The sequence below is a fragment of the Pleurodeles waltl genome, chromosome 1_2 (genome assembly GCF_031143425.1).
Source record: "Pleurodeles waltl isolate 20211129_DDA chromosome 1_2, aPleWal1.hap1.20221129, whole genome shotgun sequence".
NCBI lineage: Eukaryota > Metazoa > Chordata > Amphibia > Caudata > Salamandridae > Pleurodeles > Pleurodeles waltl.
In genome coordinates this window covers 689,405,328-689,428,807 of record NC_090437.1, presented here as the reverse complement: position 1 = coordinate 689,428,807, position 23,480 = coordinate 689,405,328, and the positions used below count along the sequence as shown (strand labels likewise).

At 46.7% G+C, this 23,480-nt stretch overlaps 1 protein-coding gene across 2 annotated transcripts in view; it reads left to right on the top strand.

The window, feature by feature from the left end:
• The window catches only part of IQCM (IQ motif containing M), a 1,478,261-nt gene that overhangs the window by 311,368 nt on the left and 1,143,413 nt on the right, over positions 1–23,480 (top strand). For both annotated transcript variants that reach the window (XM_069242635.1, XM_069242634.1), the window contains exon 4: positions 17,340–17,643. In XM_069242635.1, coding sequence (XP_069098736.1) covers positions 17,340–17,643 — 304 coding nt within the window. The remainder of the gene's footprint in view (positions 1–17,339; positions 17,644–23,480) is intronic.

Below are 23,480 nucleotides of genomic sequence, written 5' to 3'. Positions count from 1 at the left end.
ACTTTTATCTGTGCACTGTTTAGTTTTATTAGTAAAGCTGTATGTCTTCAAATGTAATGATAATTTCAATTGAAAATGTGTGTTGTCTGTAATGGAAGTGTGCTACCACACCATGAATACTCCACTCTACACCACTCCATTCTACTCTGCACTACTCCACACCACTGCATTCTGCTTTGCACCACTCCACTTTACATCACTCCACGCCACTGCATTCTGCACCACACCACTCTACGCCACTTCATACTATGCCTCTCTGTGTTGTACTTCTCTATTCTATGTCAATGCACTCTTCGCCACTGCACTCTACACCACTCTAGTCTAGGCCACATCCATCTGCTCTAGACAACTCTACTCTATGCCACTATACTCTACATCACTGTGCAACTCTGCACCCCACATCTCTTCACTCTATGCCAATGTACTCTACACAATGCACTTTACTCTGTAACACTGAACTCTATGCCCCTGCACTCTCCACCACTCTAATCTACTCTGTACCACTGCACTCCATGCCACTGTACTCAACACCACTTTACTATACGCCATTATACTCTATGCCACTCTATGCAACTGCACTTTACCCTGCATCACTCCACTCTATGCCACTTCACTCTACTCTGAAACAATCTACTATATGCCACTGCACTCTATGCCACTGTACTCCACTCTGCGCTACTCAACTCTATGCCACTATACTCTACTCTTAACCACTGCACTCTACGCCAATGTAATGTGCACAACTGTGTGGTGTAGCCATTTTAGTTATAGATCCATGCAAGTTATTAAACACACTAGGCCTGCCGCTGTGCACTTTAACCTAGATATATTTTATTTGGCTTTGCTTTATTATTGTTACAATAGCCACTTTTACGGTCTTGTTTCATTTCTTTCTATCTAACTGTTTTCGCCTGGGCCAGCACTCTGCTCTCAAACAAGACATTCTTGCTCACTCTGTGCTTCTTCCACGGCTGCAGTAAGATAGGTTGCCGGTGAACGTGGTATAAGTTTAGTCTCTGACATTCATAGAAAACACACATCCTCACGTAGGGACATTTTCTCAGAACATCAGCTGTTTTATTATAAAAACACTTTGGAGGGAGATTCCAGCCAGAGAACCACGACTGTATGCTGATTGCCGAATGCTTCACTACAGCTGCTTTTGCACACTTCAGGCCTTTGCTCAGGTATGGGGGATGATGTCTTCCCAGGGGAACCTGAAGGGCAGAATTAGAGCTTAACACGCTATGCTCTATTATAGCCTAGGTAGGAATTAGTCTATTGACTCTAGTGACAATATGGTAGCATTAATTTTATGTTTTACTCTCCTTGTCACAATTTTAATCTTGTCATGCTGTATCGTCCTGTTTATTGCAGTCCACGCTTTGCTATCTAAGATGCAGTTGCTTTATTAAAGCATTATTGAAATATATACTGCCTGTTTGTCATTGTGTATGTGAGACTAATGTAACTGAGAGAAACGGATGAGACCTGAGTGACCACAGCTTCCCTGAGAAACCAGTTATGTCATGCGCTCAGCTGCCCAATCATCCCTGCCCTTTGGTAGAGATGAGGCATTGCTATTTAGCCAGAGCGGAACCCTGATTGGAGTGACAGGTGTCACCTGTAGTGGGTCAGACTCAGTCTGCCACACCACAGGCGATTCTACCACTCAAAATCCAGTAGTCTCATTAGAATAATGAGAGCCTACATGACAACTGCACTCTATGTCTCTGCACTGTAGGCCACTCCACTCTACTCTGCCTCACTGTACTCTACACCACTGCACTCTGACACTCTGCTCTGCAACACTGCACTCTCTGCCACTGTACTCTATTCCACTCTACTCTGCACTACTCCACTCTACACCACTCCACCCAACCCACTGCAGTCTATGCCACCACAATATATAGCACTATACTCTACTCTGTACCACGCTATGCCACTCTACTCTGCACCTCTCTATGCACTGCACTCTATGCCACTCAACTCTACTATGCACTCTAGACCACGTCACTCTATGCCACTCAACTCTACTCTGTGCCACTACCCTCTGCATCACTCAACTCTATACCACTCCACTCTGCACCACTCACCACCACTCCACTGTACACCACTGCCCCCTGCACCACTGCTCTCTGCACCACTGCTCTCCATGCCACTGCACTTTATGCCACTGCATTGTAACCTACTCTGCATCACTCTAGTCTGCACCACTCCACTCTGTGCCACTCTATTCTGGGCCACTCTACTCTGTGCTGCTCCACTCTGCACCACTGCACTCTACTAAGCACCATTGTATTCTATGGCACTGCATTGTATGCCGCTGAATTATATGCCACTACACTCAATGTAGCTGCATTCTATGCCACTATACTGTGCAACACTCTATGCCAATGTACTCTACACCAGTCCACTCTACTCTATGCCGCTCCAGTGTATGCCACTCTAGGCATTGCCACACAATGGCACTCCAGCACACAACGCTCTCTGTCACTCCACTCTATACCACTGTACTCCACCCTTCGCCATTCCACTCTTCGACACGCCACGTCACTCTCTTCTACACCACTAACTGTAAGTAATGATGGACAACAGCCACGCTGGTGAACAACATGGCTAAAACACATTGACAAAGCCAATAGCTCTTGCACAGGCGAGACCTATTTGGCTTTGCTAATGCTTCTTTTTTTGTTTGCTATATACTTTTTGTCAAAAGTGTAGATTGGCATGACTTGGTTTAATGTGGTATTTTGTGGGAACTTAATGTAAACTCATTTTTGGGTTGAAAAATGATGGTGATGAGAACATCAGCTTGTGAGCAAGCTGGGTTTTCACCAGACGTATTGTGGAGGCAGCCCCATTAACGGAAAGCAGTGCAATGCATGAAAATATAGAAAAAAGATGCTTTATTGCCACCTAGGCTTTGAAGGACACAGCCTTTGGGACTTCACAAGCTACCAAAATATATCTTAACTTTGCTAAGCCTTCAGTAGCCGACCACCAATTGACCATCACACAAAAGACAGGGTGTTAAAGGGGAACCATCAAGGCATTCTTAAGGACCACAAGTAGTCCTGTGGAGGGGGTACACAGGGAGGAACCCTGGTGCTTGCGTCAGCTGTATTTTTACTGTGGTGTAGCAATGTTGAACTTTAGCACTTTGCTGTGTACTGCTCTTGTGAGTACTGTAGCCCGAATAGTATTTATGGATGAGGACTGCTTATGATTTTATGTTCCTTTTACCCTATCCCTGATGTTGGGCATTGAAAAGTAAGCCCTAGCTTTCCTGTGTATATGCAACAGCATTAGATGAAACCGGGGCCCTAGCTTACCCTGCATCTTCAGTTAAATGAAAAACATGTGAAAAGAGTCGCCAAACCAGCACCCTGTATTTAATACATTGATCAGTTTGAAGTTTCACTTTTCATCATCACTCTGGTGACTGACACATTTGCATCTCTCCCCTGGTCCATTCATCCTGTTTCTGGGGAGGTTTCTGACACAATGAACGGTGTACCCTTGGGTGGATCTCAACAGATCTCTGGTTTATTTTTAGACTATGGCTCAAGACAGAAATAAATCTTGCTGTGCACGTCTACAATTTCACCCTCTGTCATTGATGTACCATCTCCCCGTTGTGCCTCTGAAGCAGAATTGTAATGTTATGCATTGCTATAGCCTACCTTTCCAGTATAATGCCCCAAAAGGACTATTGCTATTGAAGGGAAGTCAAAAGAACATACTTCACGTCAATATATTGAAAATCACAATTGTTTATTGCAACATATTAAAATACTTTACAAAAATAAATCAACAATCTAACATTTTGCATACTAATTTGTGGGAAAGTTGGGGCACCAGGGCCCATTTTATAAATAGGATGCATTTTCTATTTTTTTGTGAGTGCACACCTTCTAAAGGTGCGCCTGGAGCAGACTGGGATAGTGCGCCCTATTATGATGAGTGTGCTGCCTCGTAGGGAGCTGTGAACTTGTGCTGCCCTTGAGGCAGTGCATTCAGTCAAACTCAGAGCATCTGCCTCCAAGCTGATGCTTGTTTCTCTATGCAGGAGGAAATCTGCCTGCACTTTAAAGAGTGCACAGAGATCCCCCTGCAGGCAGGTGCAGTGAGTGACTGCACCCGCCTACACGGGGATATTTTAGGGTGTCCATAATACTCACTTTCTCCCTCCAGAGGGCTGCCCTCAGGGGGCGTACTAACAGAGTGCCAGCTTTTTGATGCACACTGATAGTGCATCGCATAGGGGCATGTTTGTCTCTATACTCCCTTCCATAACATGGCATTGGTGCAGAAGCAAAGTGATTCCCTCATTTGCATTGGGCCAATCCCCCAGGCAAATGAGGGAACACCCTCTCACAATTATGCTTGCACCACATATGCAAGCAATCAATATTACAAAAGGGACTACACAAATGTCTGCAACCCTACTGCAATACCAAAGTGCCCTGTGGACGCAAAAATTAGATGCACATGACTGTTGTACCCCCAGGGCACTTTGCAAAATACAGCACCAGGTAGCAGAAGGACCAGCCATGTAATTTAACTTTTTTCACTTGGAGCACATTGAGCAGAAGCTGGTGCTAAGACCAAGGTATAGATATTTCTGCTTGCGGGGTCTAAAAGATAGAAACAGCTATATTGCACCAATCTAGTCATTAGGGCAGAAGAGAGCTGGAAACTTTTATACTAAAATGGGGATATTTGCAGAAAGTTCAGTAATCCATGTTGTAAGGGGGTGATCCTGCAAATGAGTAAAAGTATGTCAAATGAGGTAAAACATCAACTGGAGCAAGATTGAAAATTGGTGAGATGAGCTGAAGCTGTGCATCTTTTTAATGGTAGAGATAGTGCCTACTGCTGTACATGTGTATATCATAAGTGTGGTAAAAAGCGGAACAGCAGTAAAGATTAGCAACCTGAACAGAGAGTACACAATCTGTTAAGATCCACATTACACCTACTCCTGCTAGGCTGAAGGAGGCCACATTTTGAGTAATGGTTTGCTCGCCAAGATCTTTTGATGCTTCAAAGATTCGCAAAGGTGGATGAGTGCCAAAAGGTTATGGGTCAAACCTTAGAAAAATTGATACTCTGCACATGCCACAGTGAGGCATAGTTTGGATATATTAACAGTGGCTCCTGTTAATCTTTCAATGTATTATTCCGAAGTACATCATCAAAAAATCTGTTTTTCAGAAAACATTGTACTTGGTATTATGTATGCTGTATCACTTTTAATAAAGAAATGTCCAAAAATGACGCAAGAAACAAATTGTGCAACAAGATGATCAGTTGGAGAAAAAAGAAACAACATCAATGGGCCAGATGTACGAATATTCTGCTGTAAAATACTGGTTGCAAATTGCAATCAGTATTTTTTAGATCAATAAAGTTTCTTTTTTTCAAATGACACATGAACTAATATGGTGGTTCTTAAAAATCTGAATCGTAGTGGGTCGCAATCCAACCTGTCTCATGAATTTTAATTAAGTAGGTTGCAAAGTGTGACTCACTACAATTGGAGGCCATGACAGGGGTTGTGGCCTGCTGGGTTCAACAGACCATCATGTTTGTGATCACATTTAAATAAAGCAAACTGTTTTTTAGGTCTGACTTTAGCCAAAACCTTTTGTTTTTACTAATATTATTAGGTTTGGCATTAGCCAAGACCTTTTGATTTTACTAAGATTATGGGGGTCATTACGACCCTGGCGGCCGGCGGTAAGCTGGCGGTAACACCGCCAACAGGCTGGCTGTGTTCCGCCAGCTATTATGACCGTGGCGCAATAGCCACGGCCATACCGCCGGCCCCTCCAACATACCTTCATAATCCCCAGGGCAGCGGTGCAAGCACCGCTGCCCTGGGGATTATGAGTCCCCGACCGCCAGCCTGTCCGTGGCGGTAAACACCGCCATGGAAAGGCTGGCGGTAAGGGGACTTGGGGTGCCCCTGGGGGCCCCTGCACTGCCCATGCACTTTACATGGGCAGTGCAGGGGCCCCCAGGCATAGCCCCGTCGCGCATTTCACTGCCCGTCATCACATCAGCATTGCCGCCGGCTCTATTACGAGCCAGCAGCAATGTTGATGTGACTTTTCTGCTGGGCCAGCGGACGGTAACATTGTTACCGTCCGCTGGCCCAGCGGAAAAGTCATAATAGGGAGCCAGGAATACCGCCGGCAATGGCGGTATTCTGGCTCCCGCAGCCTCAGCTGTCTTTTTGAAAGACCGCCAAGGTTGTAATGAGGCCCTATATGTTTAATATACTTACTTCAAACATATCTCTTCGTCAATTGATCAGTTGTTCTGTCATCCACATTCTGCTTCTGCCCGCTACAGCATAGGGAAATGCATCAGCCTGCTTAAGCCATTGGCTAACTTCACTTTGAGTGACTGCATTTACTCTTTCACAAAAAGCACTTTCACACCAAAGGTATTTCCCTTTTGTGTCACCCTTTTCATTTATACTACTATTACTTTAGTGTTTTACTTTGTGTTTAGAGCCTGATGCGATAGCAGGATGCTTTCTGTGAGTTCTCCATGTTTTTGATGTGAGCACAGGGCACATGCCAGCATTATCCGATCCTGTCTCCTGCTACTTTGTTCACTTGACTGCTGTTATTTCACCATATACCAGATTATGGCCCTCATTACAACCCTGGTGGTCGGTGTTAAAGCGGCGGTAATACCGCCAACAGGCCGGCGAAAAAAAAATGGGATTACGACCACGGCGGAAACTGCCAACATAGACAGCCACTTTAACACTCTGACCACCACAGCGGTACAAACAAACAGCACAGCGGTAACCGCCAACAGACAGGCGGAAGACAATGTACCGCCCACTCTATCACAAGATGCCAATCTGCCACCTTTTCCGGGGCGATCAAAAACAATGCGGAAACAGTACACAGAAGGGGAAATCACTCACCTCTCCACACTCCACGAGGAACCAGGACGCCATGGAGCCAGAACTTCACATCCTGCCGGCAATCGTCTTCCTGCTCCTCTATCAGGAGCACCAGAGACGGTGGCGCCGACCACGGTGAGTACTGCACCTACAACACAGGGGAGAGAAAAGAGAGTGACACACACACGCAACACGCAACAACCCCACCCCCACCCTCACCCACAACACCATACACACAAATACATGCGGCAACATTACATATACACCCCCCCTTCAATAACGCAAGGACAAAAGGAATTGATATGAACGAATGTAATCAATAAAAAATCCAGTACTCAAAACTCTAAATACAGTGTATACAATTATGTACACAAACTACACAAGTCCGTATAGTGCACCAATCATTGTCCGTGGACCACTGGGCCAAAAATGCATGGGCGAGGCCCACTTTCGATACCTGACTCCAAACGGAGAGAACACTGGAGGGGCATCAGATGGAAAATAAACAGGTACCTCAGGGGGAGGGGGGCACCTCAGCCTGATGAACGCACAACGCTACTGCTCCATGAGGGGGCTCCATGCCCACTGCTGTATCCTGGGGAGTGCAAAGCCACAGTCTCTCAAGTCTTTCCAGTGGGTGGTTTGCCCACTGCTCTATCCTGGGGAGTGCAAAGCCACAGTCTCTCAAGTCTTTTCAGTGGGTGGTTTGCCCACTGATTTATCCTCGGGAGTGCAAAGCCACAGTCTCTCAAGTGGATGTATCTCCCCACTGGTTCTGGAGGGGGCTTTGTGCCCAGAGCGCTTCATCCTGCCAAGGACAGAGGTAGTGGATGTATCTCTCCACTGGTTCTGGAGGGGGCTTTGTGCCCAGAGTGCTTCATCCTGCCAAGGACAGAGGTAGTGGATGTATCTCTCCACTGAAAGTGATGCATCATTGAAGCTTCCCAGTCTCCTGGTAGTCACCACCAGCCTAGGACGACTGACCACTGTGGATGGCAGCCATGTCTGTGGTGGTGCCACTGGCTCAGGATGTCGCGGGGCCGCTGGCGGTGCTTGCGGTGGTGTCAGTCATGGCGGTGCTTGCAGCGGGCTCTGTGGCAGCGGTGCTTGCGGCGGGCTCTGTGGGAGCGGTGCTGGCGGCGGGCTCTGTGGCAGCGGTGCTTGTGGTGGGCTCTGTGGCAGCGGTGCTTGCGGAGGGCTCTGTGGGAGCGGTGCTGGCGGAGGGCTCTGTGGCAGCGGTGCTGGCGCGGGCTCTGTGGCGTCGGTGCTGGTGGCGGGCTCTGTGGCGGCGGTGCTGGCGGCGGGCTCAGTGACTGAGGTGCTGGCGGCGGGCTCAGTGACTGCGGTGCTAGCGGCGGGCTCAGTGACTGCAGTGCTGGTGGCGGGCTCAGTGACTGCAGTGCTGGTGGCGGGCTCAATGACTGCGGTGCTGGTGGCGGGCTCTGTGGTGGTGCAGATGGTGTTGCAGATGGCGGTGCAGGTGGCGGTCTTCTCCGCCGTACAGGTTGGCGTCGACGTGGACAGAAGGTGTGACACTGGTCCCTCAGTCGGTGCCACCATGCCCTCTCCTGACCTGCCCTTCAGTTTCTGGCCCTTCCCCACCTTGGATGGTGGCGCTACTTTCTTGTCACTATCCCCTTTCGTTTTCCCTGACCCCTTGGTGGCAGGTGTTTTCTGCTTCTCCCTCCGGGATGTGGGCAACTTTTTAAGTTTTGCAGGTGGCGGAATGTCCTTGCCCTCGCTCCGAGGCACACTGGCAGCCCTGATGGTTGGCGCACTCCAATAGCCCACAGTTGCTGGCACCACTGTGCCTGGTGATGTGGTGGCTGAGGTACTGGGTTGGGACCTGGAAAGCCTGGCCCTAGGGGACGGGCAGGGGGGAGGTGTAGGTAAGAGGTCAATATTAACCAGGAAATGTTTTTTAGACACAGTGGGACGGGTAGATGGAGGGGGTTTGGGAGTGGATGAAGAGGTAGTGGTTGTAGGAGGTGTACGTCTGCTGAATTTGGGTGAGGTGCATGGGCTGGAGGCTGTTGTGAGGTGGATGGCTGTTGGGTGAGTGTATGCCTGCGTTTGTGTAGTTTGGGAGGAGGGCTCACAGACACACTGGTAGAGGACACAGGGGATGTGTAAATGGTAATGGGGTGGTGAGTGCACGTGAGTGGTATGTGGTGATGGGCGTGCTGGTGATGGAGGTAGTGGCTGAAGATGTAGTACATGCAGGTGTGAGTGGAGACGAGACAGGGAGGAGGGAGACGTGGAGGAGGGGGCACAGTGGAGGCAGTGGATGTTGGTATGTCTGCATGGGTATGATGCTTGTGTGAGTGCCTGTGGGATGTGTGGTGCTTATGTTTGCCTGAGCCACTTTTGTGTGTTGAGGTGTGTACATGCTGGTCTGATGGTGTGCTTGGGATAGGCTGAGGTACAGGGGATTGGGTCTGGGTGGAGGAAGTTGGGGGGGGGGAGGCTGGACACAGGGACAATGGCTGCCATCAGTGCTGAGGCCAGAGCCTAAAATGCTCTCTGTTGGGCTGCCTGGCCAGAATGAATGCCCTCCAGGTATGCATTTGTTTGTTGCAAATGCCTCTCAACACCCTGGATGGCATTCACAATGGTAGACTGCCCAACAGTGAGGGATCTCAGGAGGTCAATAGCCTCCTCACTGAGGGCAGCAAGGCTGACTGGGGCAGGGCCTGAGGTGCCTGGGGCGAAGGAGATGCCCACCCTCCTGCGTGAGCGGGCACGGGACACACGCTGAGGGGCTGCTGGGAGGGTGGTGCTGGTAGGGGGGGTGGCGGCTGTACCTGTGGATGCGGGGGCACAGAGGGGCGCACCACTGAAGGGAGCTCCCATCAGAGGAGGAGTCGCTGTCGCTGCTGTCACCTCCTGTCCCCGCCGTGGAGCTCCCCTCGCCCTCTGTCCCACTGGTGGCTTCAGACTCTGTTGTTTCGCCCTCCAGGGCCAAGTGGGATGCAGCTCCCTCCTGCTCCGGTGCCACTGCTCCTCCGCCAGATGATGCTATTGCACACAAGAACAGGGAGACCACAAAAAGGGGTGGGGGAAGACAGAAGAAAGACATGTTCAGTGCATGCAATACCACTACCGTTGGCGGACACTACAGACACAGCAGACCTCAGCACTACGCCATGCACTAACAGTTCCTAGATTATTCACAAGGCCATGGGGTACAAGGCCTATGCCCGATTGCTGCACACATGGAAGTCACAGGAGCCTGACTTGGTGTAGATGGCTCTTACCACTGGTGGGGTTGGGGTGCCACATAGCCTGCCTCACATGGGACCTTGCCTACAAACTTCGCCCTGGCCTAGGGGAACGCACTGCCCACCTCCTCCACCCAGACACCTCGTAATGCGTGTCTGTACTCACCCCCTTGTGGCTGCTGTGATGCCCTCAAGAGCCCATCCAACTCCCAATACGCCACCGCCAGGATACGGAACATCAGGGTGGTCATGGTGCGATGGGCACCCCTCCCACGTTGGGAGGCCATCCCCAGCTGGGCCTCCGCCGTCTTCTTGCTCCAGCGGCGAATGTCCTCCCATCTTTTCTGGCAGTGGGTGTTCCGTCTGTGGTGGACCCCCAGGGTCCGGACTTCCTTGGCGATGGCACACCAAATATCCTTCTTCTGGTGGGCGCTGACCTAGAGGAATAGTACAGGGGAAAAGGTACATCTTTCACCGTCCAGACCGTCATAGTCATTGGCCCACGTTCCCACCCTTGCCCTGGCGAACAGACACTCACAGCCGCTCATGCAGGGCTCAGTCCACCCCCCATGTATCTTCCATCCACACCACTCCAAACAGCCATTGCCCATGCAGCATGCTCATAGTGTACTCACCTGTTTGTCTGGAGGACCGTAGAGTAGTGTGTACTGGGGGAGGACCCCATCCACTAACTTCTCCAACTCCTCCGAAGTGAAGGCAGGGGCCCTTTCCCCAGACACATGAGCCATAGTCTGAGGTCACAGCAGCACTTGCAGTGTAGGTCCTCTCCTGTTGAAGGTCAGGTGTCAAGTGAGTGAACAGAGAGAAAATGGCGGTCACGTCTGCGGCGACGTACATCGTCATTGGCTCCTTGGACCCATAGGGTCCAATGTTAACCAATGCAGGATTGTGCCGCGGTCTTCGACTGCTTACCGCGACAGTGTAGAACACCAGCGCAGTTACCTCATATCGCCTTGTCCCACCTTACAGGTCAGGCAGCCGCCTTTTTCAGGGGGCCACATGGCAAGAATAATAACTGCGTCACACCTATGTAGGCCTTGCATACACACAGTAACTGGCACATTGCGGATAAATAAATGTGTGCTAATGACAATTTGTGATACCTCAGTGTTGGCTGACTCTTTGCTCACTGTTCTCGTCCATAGGGCACGTCCGATGGGGCAGGTGATGAGATGGCGGCATCCTCCGGTGTACAGACCGCTGGTGGACCTGTTGACAATGGAAGAGAGACACGTAATAGTCACCTACAGACTTGATCGTGCAACAATCCAAGAACTATGTGCCCAGTTGGAGCCAGACTGATGTCAACTAACGGCCATCCCACAGGGATCCCCCCTCTAGTGCAGGTCCTGTCAGTACTCCATTTCCTGGCAAGTGGGTCTTTTCAAACAACAGTGGCCATTGCATCAGGGATGTCCCAGCCAATGTTCTCTAACGTGTTGTCCAGAGTGTTGTCTGCCCTGCTGAAAAACATGCACAGCTACATAGTTTTCCCTCAGGTGGAGGATTTTCCTACAGTGAATGGTGACTTCTATGCCCTGGGACATATCCCCAACATCATAGGTGCCATTGATGGAACACATGTGGCCTTGGTACCCCTCGCAGGAGTGAACAGGTGTACAGAAACAGGAAGAGCTACCATTCAATGAATGTGCAGACGGTGTGTTTGGCCGACCAGTACATCTCCCATGTGAATGCCAAGTTTCCTGGCTCAGTGCATGACGCTTACATTCTGAGGAATAGCAGCATCCCTTATGTGATGAGGCAACTTCAGAGGCACTGTGTGTGGCTAATAGGTAAGGACAAGGACCCTATACCCTGTGAATAGTTGTCTGGGTCTGGGGTTGTCCCTACGGGTTAGTGTGTGTCTAACAGTTGTCCCTCAACATTTGCAGGTGACTCTGGGTACCCCAACCTGTCATGGAAATCCCAGGACAAGGGCAGAGGAACGCTACAATGAGGCACATGGGCGAACTAGGAGGATTATAGAAAGAACCTTCGGCCTCCTGAAGGCCAGGTTACGGTGCCTCCATATGACAGGTGGTTCTCTCTACTACTCACCAAAGAAGGTGTGCCAGATCATCGTGGCCTGCTGTATGCTGCACAACCTGGCTTTGCGACGCCAGGTGCCTTTTCTGCAGGAGGATGGTCCAGCTGGAGGTCTTGTGGCAGCTGTGGAGCCTCTGGACAGTGAAGAAGAGGAGGCAGAAGAAGAGGATATCGACAACAGAAACAATGTTATCCAGCAATACTTCCAGTGAGACACAGGTAAAAAGATATCACTGCCTCACACATCTCATACTATTGTTCGAACTATCATAAGTCTGTCACTTTCACCCAGTGTATGGACCCTGACTTGTCACTTTGCCTTTCCATTTCACAGATGTGGGTCCCACTGTGTGACCTCTGCTATATTTCCTCATGGACTAGAGCTGTGTTACATTGGTATGTTGACAATAAAATTGGCATTGCTATATTCCATGGTTATTGTAAATACACATTTGTGAAAGCACAGACTGACTCCAGATTGTTTTGTGATTGATGTGTGTTTATTTTTGTGCAAATAAGTGGAGGGGGTTGTAAAATGGTCAGGGGTGATGGTGGAGGAATGTCCATGGCAGAGTCCAGTCTATTTGTTTCACAGGTGCATTGTCCAAAGGGGCATAGGAAGTGGAGCTAGGGCAGTTTAAGGATGAACCGGGTGACAAAGTGGGACAGAAGAATGACATTCAGGGGGGTCTCATTTCCTGGCGGGGGTCTTGGCAATGTTCTCTGTCTTGTTCCTGGATCTCAGGGACCGTTTGTGGGGTGGCTCTCCATCTGCAGGGGGTGGGGTGATGGTGTTGTGGTCGTGTGGCGGTGCCTCCTGTCCACTAGTGCCGGCGGAGGTGGAGGGCTGTTCATCATCCAGGCTAGTGTCAGGGGCCCCTTGTTGTGCCACAGTGTCCCTCCTGGTGTTGACAAGGTCCTGCAGCACCCCTACAATGGTGACCAGGGTGGTGTTGATGGACTTGCGTTCTTCACTGATCCCCAGATAGTGTTCCTCTGCAGCCGCTGGGTCTCCTGAAAGTTGGCCAGTACTGTTGCCATTGTCTCCTGGGAATGATGGTACGCTCCCATGATGTTGGAGAGGGCCTCGTGGAGAGTGGGTTCCCTGGGCCTGTCCTCCCCCTGTCGCACAGCAGTCCTCCCAGTTCCCCTGTTTTCCTGTGCCTCTGTCCCCTGAACCGTGTGCCCACTGCCACTGCCCCCAGGTCCCTGATTTTCTTGGGGTGGTGGGTTTGCCTGGGTTCCCTGTAGTGGTGGACACACTGCTGCTTGACGTGTCCTAGGGACGGAGGGATGGGCCCACTGGGTTGGTGCTGTGCTGGTGTTTCCTGAGGGGTGAGGCTCTGTGGTGGCTTGTGCCAGTGTCAGGGGAACCGACTGTCCTGAGGTCCCAGATGAGCTGTGCTGGTCATCTTGATCCAGTTGTACAGAGCTGCTGTCATCACTGTGGGCCTCTTCTGTGGGGTAGTGGACATGTCTGGAACCTCCTGTCCGGTGACGTTGAGTAGGGGTCCTACAGGGGTGTAAAGGCATGATTATTGCATCTGTGTGTGCCATTGTGTGCAATGGGTGAGTGACCCTGTACTCCAGTGCTTGCATTCATGTCTAGGTCCTTGTGTGATATTTGGTTTGGGGTCTGTGTGGGTATCTGTAGTGGACATGCTTTGGTGATGGGTGTCCATGCTTTGGTGTTGCATGCAGGGCTTGGTGTTGGGATGGGTGGTTTGTGATAGTGGGACATATGTGAGGTGTTGGAGTGATGGGGGTGAGGGTGAGGGTGGGGGTATGTGATGGCATGCAGGTAGGGTGGGGGATATAATACTTAAGAGTTGACTTACCAGAGTCCATTCCTCCTGCTACTGCTGCGAGGCACTCAGGATGCAGTATTGCCAAGACTTGCTCCTCCCATGTTGTTAGTTGTGGGGGAGGAGGTGGGGGTCCACCGCCAGTCCTCTGTACTGCAATCTGGTGTCTTGAGCCCACGGAACGCACCTTCCCCCGTAGGTCGTTCCACCTCTTCCTGATGTCATCCCGTTTTCTTGGATGCTGTCCCACTGCGTTGACCCTGTCGACGATTCTGCGCCATAGCTCCATCTTCCTAGCAATGGAGGTGTGCTGCACCTGTGATCCGAATAGCTGTGGCTCTACCCGGACGATTTCCTCCACCATGACCCTTGTGGTGCCATGATGTGGTGTGGATGATGTGTGGGGTGGTGTGTGTTGTGATGTGTGAGGGGATGTGTTTGTGTGTGTTGTCTGAGGTACGTGGATGTTGTGTGAGTTATGATGTTGTGTGTCTGTGGATGCTAGTGTTGTTTCTGGTGGTGTCTCTCTCTGGCCTTCTTTCGCAATTTTGGTAGTAAGGGTTTGTGGGTGATGTGGGTGTGTGTTTTATATTGGATTGGGTGTGTGGGAGTGGGTGTGTATGTGTATCAGGTGTGTGTATTTCAAATTGTCCAATGTGGTGGTGTTTTGTAAATGTGTGTGTATTTTGAGCTCGGAGGTGTGTACCACCAATGGAATACCGCGGTTGAAAGACCGCCACGTGGATTCGTGGGTCGTGATAGTGTGGGCGTATTCCTGTTGGCGTGACGGTGGAGGTTTTGTTATCGCCAGTTTATTACTGACCTTTGGTGTGGCGGACTTGTGTCGGTGTCTGGATTTTGGCAGATTCCGAGCTGTGGGTCGTGATAGCTGTAGCGGAATTCCGCCGCCGCAGCGGTGTGTTGGCGGTCTTCTGCACAGCGGTAAGCGGGATTTACTGCCAATGTTGTAATGAGGGCCTATATCTGGTTGAAACTGTCCTTTATAAAGGTATTCTATTTTTAGTGTGCACGCAATGAAGTGCATTTTTAATGACACTCCTGTGTGTCATGCTGGTATGTATTTTAATTGAGGAGAACAGTTATGCTTGTAAACCAGTTTAATCTGGATGTCCTGTTTGTATGGCTTTCTATTTTGCTTTCAGTGGTCTTGTATGTCATGCTTATATAGATATTGAAGCATCACATTACTACTTGATGCTGTGCCTTGTATTCCAAATATCTATCTGCCAATCTTTGAAACTCTATTTTTCTATTTGTCTTTTTCTTATCTATCTACCTATCTATCTATCTATCTATCTATCTATCTATCTATCTATCTATCTATCTATCTATCTATCTATCTATCTATCTATCTATCTATCTATCTATCTATCTATCTATCTATCTATCTATCTATCCATCTATCTATCTAGCTATCTATCGTTAAAACTATTTCTGTCTATTTATCTATCTACCTAGGCAACCCTCTCCATCTTTTGCAACCATCTATGTATCCATCCAACCCTCTCCATCTTTTGCAACCATCTATGTATCCATCCAATCTATCTAGGCATCTATTTATATCTGTATCACTGTCTATGTAACCCTCTCTGTCTTTTTATGCCTCACTATTTGTCTATTTTTCTAAACCTATCTATTTGTAATATAGGTTTATAAAAACATTACAAAAAAGCATTGGAAAGGCAAAAGACCAGCAGCCACTGCTGAAATGGTTGGCTTTTTTTTAGGTTCAGTATTAGCTAAAACCTTTTTATGTTTTGTGAATACCACAGTCACTAACAGGGCTTTTCAGCCAGACTTGATCCATTGGTCTGTTATGTCATTCATATTTTTCTTCTGCCCATTCCAGCATGCATTATTGGGCGGTGAATCAGCCCACTTCAGCCACTGGCTTACTGAACTGTGACTTTCGCCCTGCTGCCCTTTCACAAGGAGCATATCCACACACAAAGTAGTTCCTTAGAGTTATAGGGGCCGCTATAGTAATGTGTGCTTTTTTGAGACAAAAAATATTTTGCCTTCAAAAAATTTTTTTAGGTTCATGAGAGCCTGATGTCGCCCCCAGCAATGAGGTTTTGCAAAAAATATAGCAGAAGAATACAAAAAAAGGCCAAAAGACTGGCAGCCAACAACAGACCTATTGACTTTGTCAATGCTTGCTAAAAATTGAGCACGTTTCCTTAAAGGAAACTAGGGTGTGTTTAAAAAGTGAAAAGTGTTTTTTTTAATTTGTGTGAGAATTTGCAGTGGTCCCATGAACTACTGCCTACTTTCCCACATACTTTTTCTGACCTTCTACTAAGAGGAAAGGTTGCACCAGTGGTTTACGGATAGTACTTCCGTATGAAACCATTGATAAGTATAGATAGGAACTGCAATTTGGAAGCAACACGCTCCTGCCAAAGGCCAATTACTTATCCATTTCGAAACCCTTTTAAGGAGTCCGTAAAAAGCTACTTACTCCTAAAATTGGTTTAGTAAATTGCAAACTGCATTTTTTTGCGGTCACAAATTCTGAATCAGTGAGTTTGTACCCGAAAACATGCTGTGCACATCTGGCTCTATGACCGATTTGGAAACCAGAAAAAATAAACCCTCTAAAGGGGAAGTAAAAGTGTAAAAGAAAGTCTGTTATCTACTCGAAATAAGCTGGCAGAGCAGCTGAGGAATGAAAACCCAAGTAATGACATCAAGATAGAGCGACGAACTAAAGAGGCTTCTAAGGACATTGCAACGCACTGAAGGTCGGATTGGAACTTTGTGTGATACTTCTGGATAGAAGTGACCGACAGGAGACGAATAGGTGTAACAGGAAGTCATTTCCAGCCATCTTGATAAGGGCTTATAAAGAAAGGTCTGTTGGTTCCAAAACAAACGAATAAAAAAACGGGGTCTGAAATTTCAAATCAGCCACAGTCTTTCTTCCAAAAAGATGGTAGAATCAGAATGGAGACTCCCTTGTATTTTATGTATGTTTTAGTTCTAACATGTGAAGTGAGCTGAGGCCACAAGCGCTGAGATTGATGATTTGCACGGCATTACTGTCTTTGTATTGGCCCAGTGGGGTCAAAAACAACCCTGACATCTTAATGCTGTTCGCGTTATTCTGTGATGTATGTTTAAACGTTATAACACGATGACAATTTTACTATGTTTAACATAGAATGATTGGCATAATGTTTGTTAAAAGTGTACACGTCTTAACAATGAGGGTTTTGCAGTGTTCGATGCACACTGAATGCATCACGAGATGATGAATTTAATTAAACCAACGACGTTTTATCCCAACAGCCATTTGATGACACTTTCCGTGCTCTGCGAAGCAATACACACTCCATCACCAAGCTAAGGACATCCGCAAGCGCCCCTCCAGGCAAAACAAGGAGACTAACAACATATGGCAAGACGCATTCCGAAAACAATAATTCCCAACAGCCTTTTCCAAGTGTCTCACGGATAGAAAATCCATCACGATTTACTGCAAGAGCGAGGACTGCCAAGTGCAGCACTTATAAATGGCTACCACAGTCTGCGGGTGCTACATCCAACAGCATGAACCAACAGAATGATGCAGACGATGCTTCAAAACAGGAAGGTAGGGCATGCTAATGTGCAGTAAAATGCTGAAGCCACGTCTTGCGCTGTGATTATTTGGATATAAAAAGGTAGAATTTGCTTAGTTTATAAACTCTCTAAAACACCGAAGAATAATGCACCCAGTGATTGACCTCAAAACCACAAGTCGAAATGTATCAGTGACACATTGTGAGTAGGTACCTCCTAACTCACAATGTGCACTTTGGGAAGAAGCTGTGTAATTTAGAAGGGAGCATGGAAGGGGCACCATCCTCCTTCTGCCGAATCACAACGCCACGTATTAGTTGTTTATGACCACAACTTCGGTTGTAAACTATTGATTGAATACCGACATCCGAAAAGAGGTGATATCCATTTGCATAGTATAAGGTGCCTCTGAGGGACTGCTTTCAGTTTGTAAATGTGTGTTGTCAGCTTTGGGGTGAGAAGGCAGTGTTCCAATCTTCGCGGCATGATCCCCCAAGTGCCATTTTCAGGTTTATTTAAGTTCAGTTAAGTACACCCCAGCCATCACAAGTGCTTCTTCTTTGTATCATATCTCCCTCTTCAACTGCCGCCTGGTTTCCCTGGAAATCCAGACTTACATCATGAGCATTATGATGTTACACATTCTATGCTCAGAATACCATACACCACCCTCCTACCGTAATACAATAACAAAATGAATATGACCAATGTACATAAAGAAAAATAATATACTTCAGATACTATCAAAATCATTTTTCATACATAACTACCAAGAAACTTTCCCTTTTCCATGACAAGAATTATTTTTTTATAAAGTCTTCCCGAAATTTTGGATGCTTAATAGCTCTTGAATTCCCTCTTAATTCTGGATAATCTTCATCAATCTTCCCTTCTCTCACTTTATTTCTGACTGAGTTGTCTTTCTCAACAAAGTCCAACCCAGTCTTGATTTTTACTACTCTTCCAATATTCCACATCCTATGACCTTCGGTCCTTATGGCATTCCCTAATACTTTTGTTACTCTGAGAGGAGCAGAATACTTAGAATGATCTTTTGAAAGACCCAAACGAGGTATTTTCACTTTTACAACATCACTCATTTGAATCATTACTTTTTTCACAGCTTTCCGTCTATCAAACCCAATTTTCCTTTCTGAAATTTTCTTCTGTTCTCTTTCACATTTCTTTTCATCATTACCACCAATTTTCACTTTTCTTCCCACCTTGTCATTTACCCATGCAGGACAAACACGTGTGTTTGGTTTTCTGCTCTCAAGTAACTCGAAGAGTGAAATACCAGTGGTTGTGTGAGGAGTCAATCAATATTTTTTTATCTTGCAAAATATCTCCTCCTTCCAACACTTGTTATTCACTAAGGCTACTTGCATAGTGTCCTTCAACACCCTGTTCAGTTTTTCTACCATGCCATTAGATTATGGATGATAAAGTGAAGCTTTTTTGTGCCTAATGCCCCTATCATTTAGATACTGTTCCATATAGTGCAAGACAAATTGCACACCATTATCCATCAGGATAAAAGACGGAAACCCCTCCCGTTAAAAAATTTGGTCAAGAAAATTTATAACATCACGTTTCTACAGAGGTGGTACTCCCTATTTCAGGCCACCTTGAGTACATATTTATTAACACTTTAATGTATATGTCTCTATTGGAATGCCTTACAGGACCTAGAATATCCATTGAAATTTCCTGCCACTGTTCCTTTGGTATTTCTCTCACCTTCATAAGTTGAACCCTTCCCTAAGCGCTTTATCCACTCTAGAACACTCTACACATTCCCTAACACACAGCTCAACTTGAACATCCATTCCTGGCTACCAATACATTAATCTCAACCTCTCTTTAGTTTTAGAAATTCCTGGATGGCTCTCATGAGTGTTAGAAATGGGGTCTTTGGTTGGCAGTCAGGTCCAAGCAACGACCCTCACTCTAGTCAGGGTAAGTCACACACAATCCAAATTATCCTGTGCCCACCCCTGGTAGCTTTGCACTGAGCAGTCAGGCTTAACTTAGAAGGCAATGTGTAAAGTATTTGTGCAATAAATCATACAATAACACCATATAACACCACAAAAAGGCACCACACAGTGTTTAGAAAAATATATAATATTTTATCTGATAAATGCATGTCAAAATGATTAAAGATGCAATAAGTAAATGCTGAGATATCACTGAAAAGTGATATAAAGTGTCTTAAGTCTTTTAAAAGCAAACAAAGTCTCTTTCAAACACAAAGTACCTGGTTCGCGTGAAAAATCTCTGCAAAGAACCGCAGAGGAGAAGATGCGTGGAAACCAACGGGTGTGTGTCGATTTCTCAGGCCGCACACGGCGATGTTTCGTTTAGTTTTCAGGCAGGGATGGCTGTGCGCCGATTTCCTGTGCTCGGTCGTGGATCCTCTTCGTGTTGCGGGGTTTTCAGATGCGCCGGAGATGATGTGTGGATTTCCTGCGGTGGCAGGACAAAGTTACAGGAGCTGCATCGATCCGGTGGTCGTTGCGTCAAATTTTCTACCTCACAGCAGTCACTGCGTCGATTCCTTTCTGGAAGTCAGGCTGCGTCGTTCCGGCTCAGCTGTGCGTCGATCCAGTGGGCAGTGCAATGAATTTCTGGTCACTACGCTGGCGCTGCAGCGATCTTCTCATTGCAAAGTCAGGCTGCGTCATTCCGGTTCGGCATACAGTGAAAATTTCACCGCGGTGCAGGCTGTGTGTCATTTCTGGCAGGCTGTGTGTCGAATTTCGCCGCACAAGAAGTCCTTCTTGTAGAGATGAAGTCTTTTTGGTCCTGAGACTTCAGGGAACAGGAGACAAGCTCTATCCAAGCCCTTCAAGAGCACTTGTTCACCTCAGCCAGAGAGCAGCAAGGCAGCAGGGCAACAGCAAGGCTGCAGTCCTTCACAGAAAGCAGTCAGGTGACTCATTTGTGCAGCTTGGCAGTTCTTCTTGGCAGGATGCAGGTTCTGGTTCAACTTTCTTCTCCAGGAAGTGTCTGTGACGTAGAGTGTCTACCCCAAGAAGTGTCTGAGTTGGTAGGGGCAGAGGCCCTGATTAAATACCCAAATGTGCCTTTGAAGAGGGGGAGACTTCAAAGAGTGGCTTAGAAGTGCACAAGGTCTCCTTTCAGTTCAATCCTGTCTGCCAGGGTCCCAGTAGGGGGTGTGGCAGTCCTGTGTGTGAGGGCAGGCTACTGTCCTTTGACATGCAAGTGTCAGGCCCTCCACCCTCCCAGCCCAGGAAGACCCATTCAAAATGCAGATGTATGCAAGCGAGGCTAAGTATCCTGTGTTTGGGGTGTGGCATTTCTAAAATAGTAATATTAAATCCAACTTCACCAGTCAGCAGGATTTTATATCACCATTCTGGCCATACTAAATATGACCTTCCTACTCGTTTCAGATCAGCAGTTACCACTAAAACAATGTATGAGGGCAGCCCTAATGTTAGCCTATGAAGGGAGCAGGCCTCACAGCAGTGTAAAAACGAATTTAGGAGTTTTACACTACCAGGACATGTAAACTACACAGGTACATGTCCTGCCTTTTGCCTACACAACACCCTGCCCTATGGGTTACCTAGGGCATAATTTAGGGGTGTTTTATATGGAGAAAAAGGGGAGTTCGAGGCTTGGCAAGTACTTTTAAATGCCAAGTCGAATTGGCAGTGAAACTGCACACACAGGCCTTGCGATGGCAGGCCTGAGACAAGGTCAAGGGGCTGCTTATGTGGGTGGCACAATCAGTGCTGCAGGCCCACTAGTAGCATTTAATCTACAGGCCCTGGGCACATGTAGTGCATTTTACTAGGGACTTAAAAGTAAATTAAATAATCCAATTGGGTATGATTCAATGTTACCATGTTTAAAGAGGGAGAGCATATGCACTTTAGCACTGGTTAGCAGTGGTAAAGTGCGCAGAGTCTTAAAACCAGAAAAAACAGTATCTAAAAAGTAAAAAGTTAGGGGTGACCACCCTAAGGCTGCCCGGTCTAACAATGAGCTACTGATATTAACTCTTCTCTTAATTTCAATGGTGGCACCAATCTTGTTCCTCTCAGTAATAAACCTCCTTGTGAGGATAATTCATCTTTAACTCTCCAGAATCCACAAGGTAGCTGATTATTTTTTTCTCTCCTATTCCACCTATTACTGATCTTTCATACCTCCTGCTGTATTGCCTCGTCCCTTTCGAGTTCTGCCACTCATTCACCTTTTTTAATTACACCTTCTCTTACCACACATACTTCAAAATCATCTTCCTCATTGTTAATACCCTCTTCAATATCAGGGATTTAATTCACCAACCTTGAACAACAATCAGCAATACTATTTTCCACACCAGGCATGTACTGTACCTCAAAATGAAATTCCTGTAAGGCCACTACCCACTTTCCTATCCTTCCAGATGCAACATCCAATCCTTTCCTTTCAATAATCTCTTTTAGAGGCTTGTGATCAGTCCTTATAAAAAATGTGCTACCCCAGACAAACCTCCTTAATTTTCGCACAGCCCAAAACAAAGCCAATGCTTCTTTCGTAATGACAGAGTAGTTTACCTCTGCTCCTTTCAAACATCTTAAAATAAAGAGAATTGTTCTCTTTACACCATTTAGTTTTGTAGCAACACAGCTCCAAGTCCTTTGGCAATGGCAACAGACATTATCACAGTTTCTTGACCAGGTTGGAAACTTTGCAAACTTGAGGCATTCCTTAGATTTCATTTCATGTTCTTGAATTCTTCTTCACATTGTTCACTCCATTTAAACTTAACACCCTTTTTTTTACCAGTTGTCTCATGAATTTAGTATTTTCCGCAAAATTGCTTACAAATTTACTACAATACTCTGCCATACCAAGAAACTTGATCAGCTCATCCTTGGAAGATGGACTCGCGAGATTGGCAATAGCTCCAACTAATTCCTCTTTAGGTTCAATGCCCTTTGAAGAAATTCTGTGTCCTAGTTAATCTCATCAACATTGAACCTACACTTTTCAGCTTTCAAAGTCAGACCATTCTCTATAAGTCTCAGAAGAACCTCACGTACTCTTTCATTATGTTCCTTATCATTTATACCATAAACCAAAATGTCATTTTGATATATTTTGATTCCTTGTACTCCCTCTAGTACTCTTTCCATGGCATGTTGAAATATAGCTGCTGCCGAAATCAGACCAAACGGCATGCAAATAAATTTATAAGTACCAAAGGGGGTTACAAATGTTGTTAAATCTTGTGAGTCTTTGTGTAATCTTATTTGGTGGTAGGCAGATGTAAAGCAATGGATGAAAAACATTTTGCTCCCTTTAACATGGACAACATTTTATTAATATTTGGCAGAGAATAATGATCAACTACTACACACTTATTTAACTATCTCAAGTCAATATATAATCTTGGCTCACCATTAGCCTTCACCGCCATGACCACGGGAGCCAACCAGTCTGCGACTTCTACCTCCTCAATAGTACCATTCTGTTTTAGTTTATCCAATTCTGCCCTCATCTTTTCTTTTACCATCAAAGGTACACTCCTTACGTTGCTCACTACAGGTTTAGTTCCTTTCTTTATTCTAATCTTATGTACGTAGTCCTTTAAACAACCTAGTTAGTTCTGAAACATTTCTGGAAATTATTTTTCATATTGTGGTCTAGGACTAGTTAACTTGTCAACACATTCTATGTCTTTTAGCCTAACCGAAGGATTTTCATTAGGATCGAGATATACTTTCAAATCCCTCTGGGGAAACCAACTAATAACAGAGTCACCTTTTATGGCGACATTGACGTTCCCTGCTGGTAACCTATTTTTAAGTTGTATTAACCCCATAAAATAGCCTATAAACTTAATGG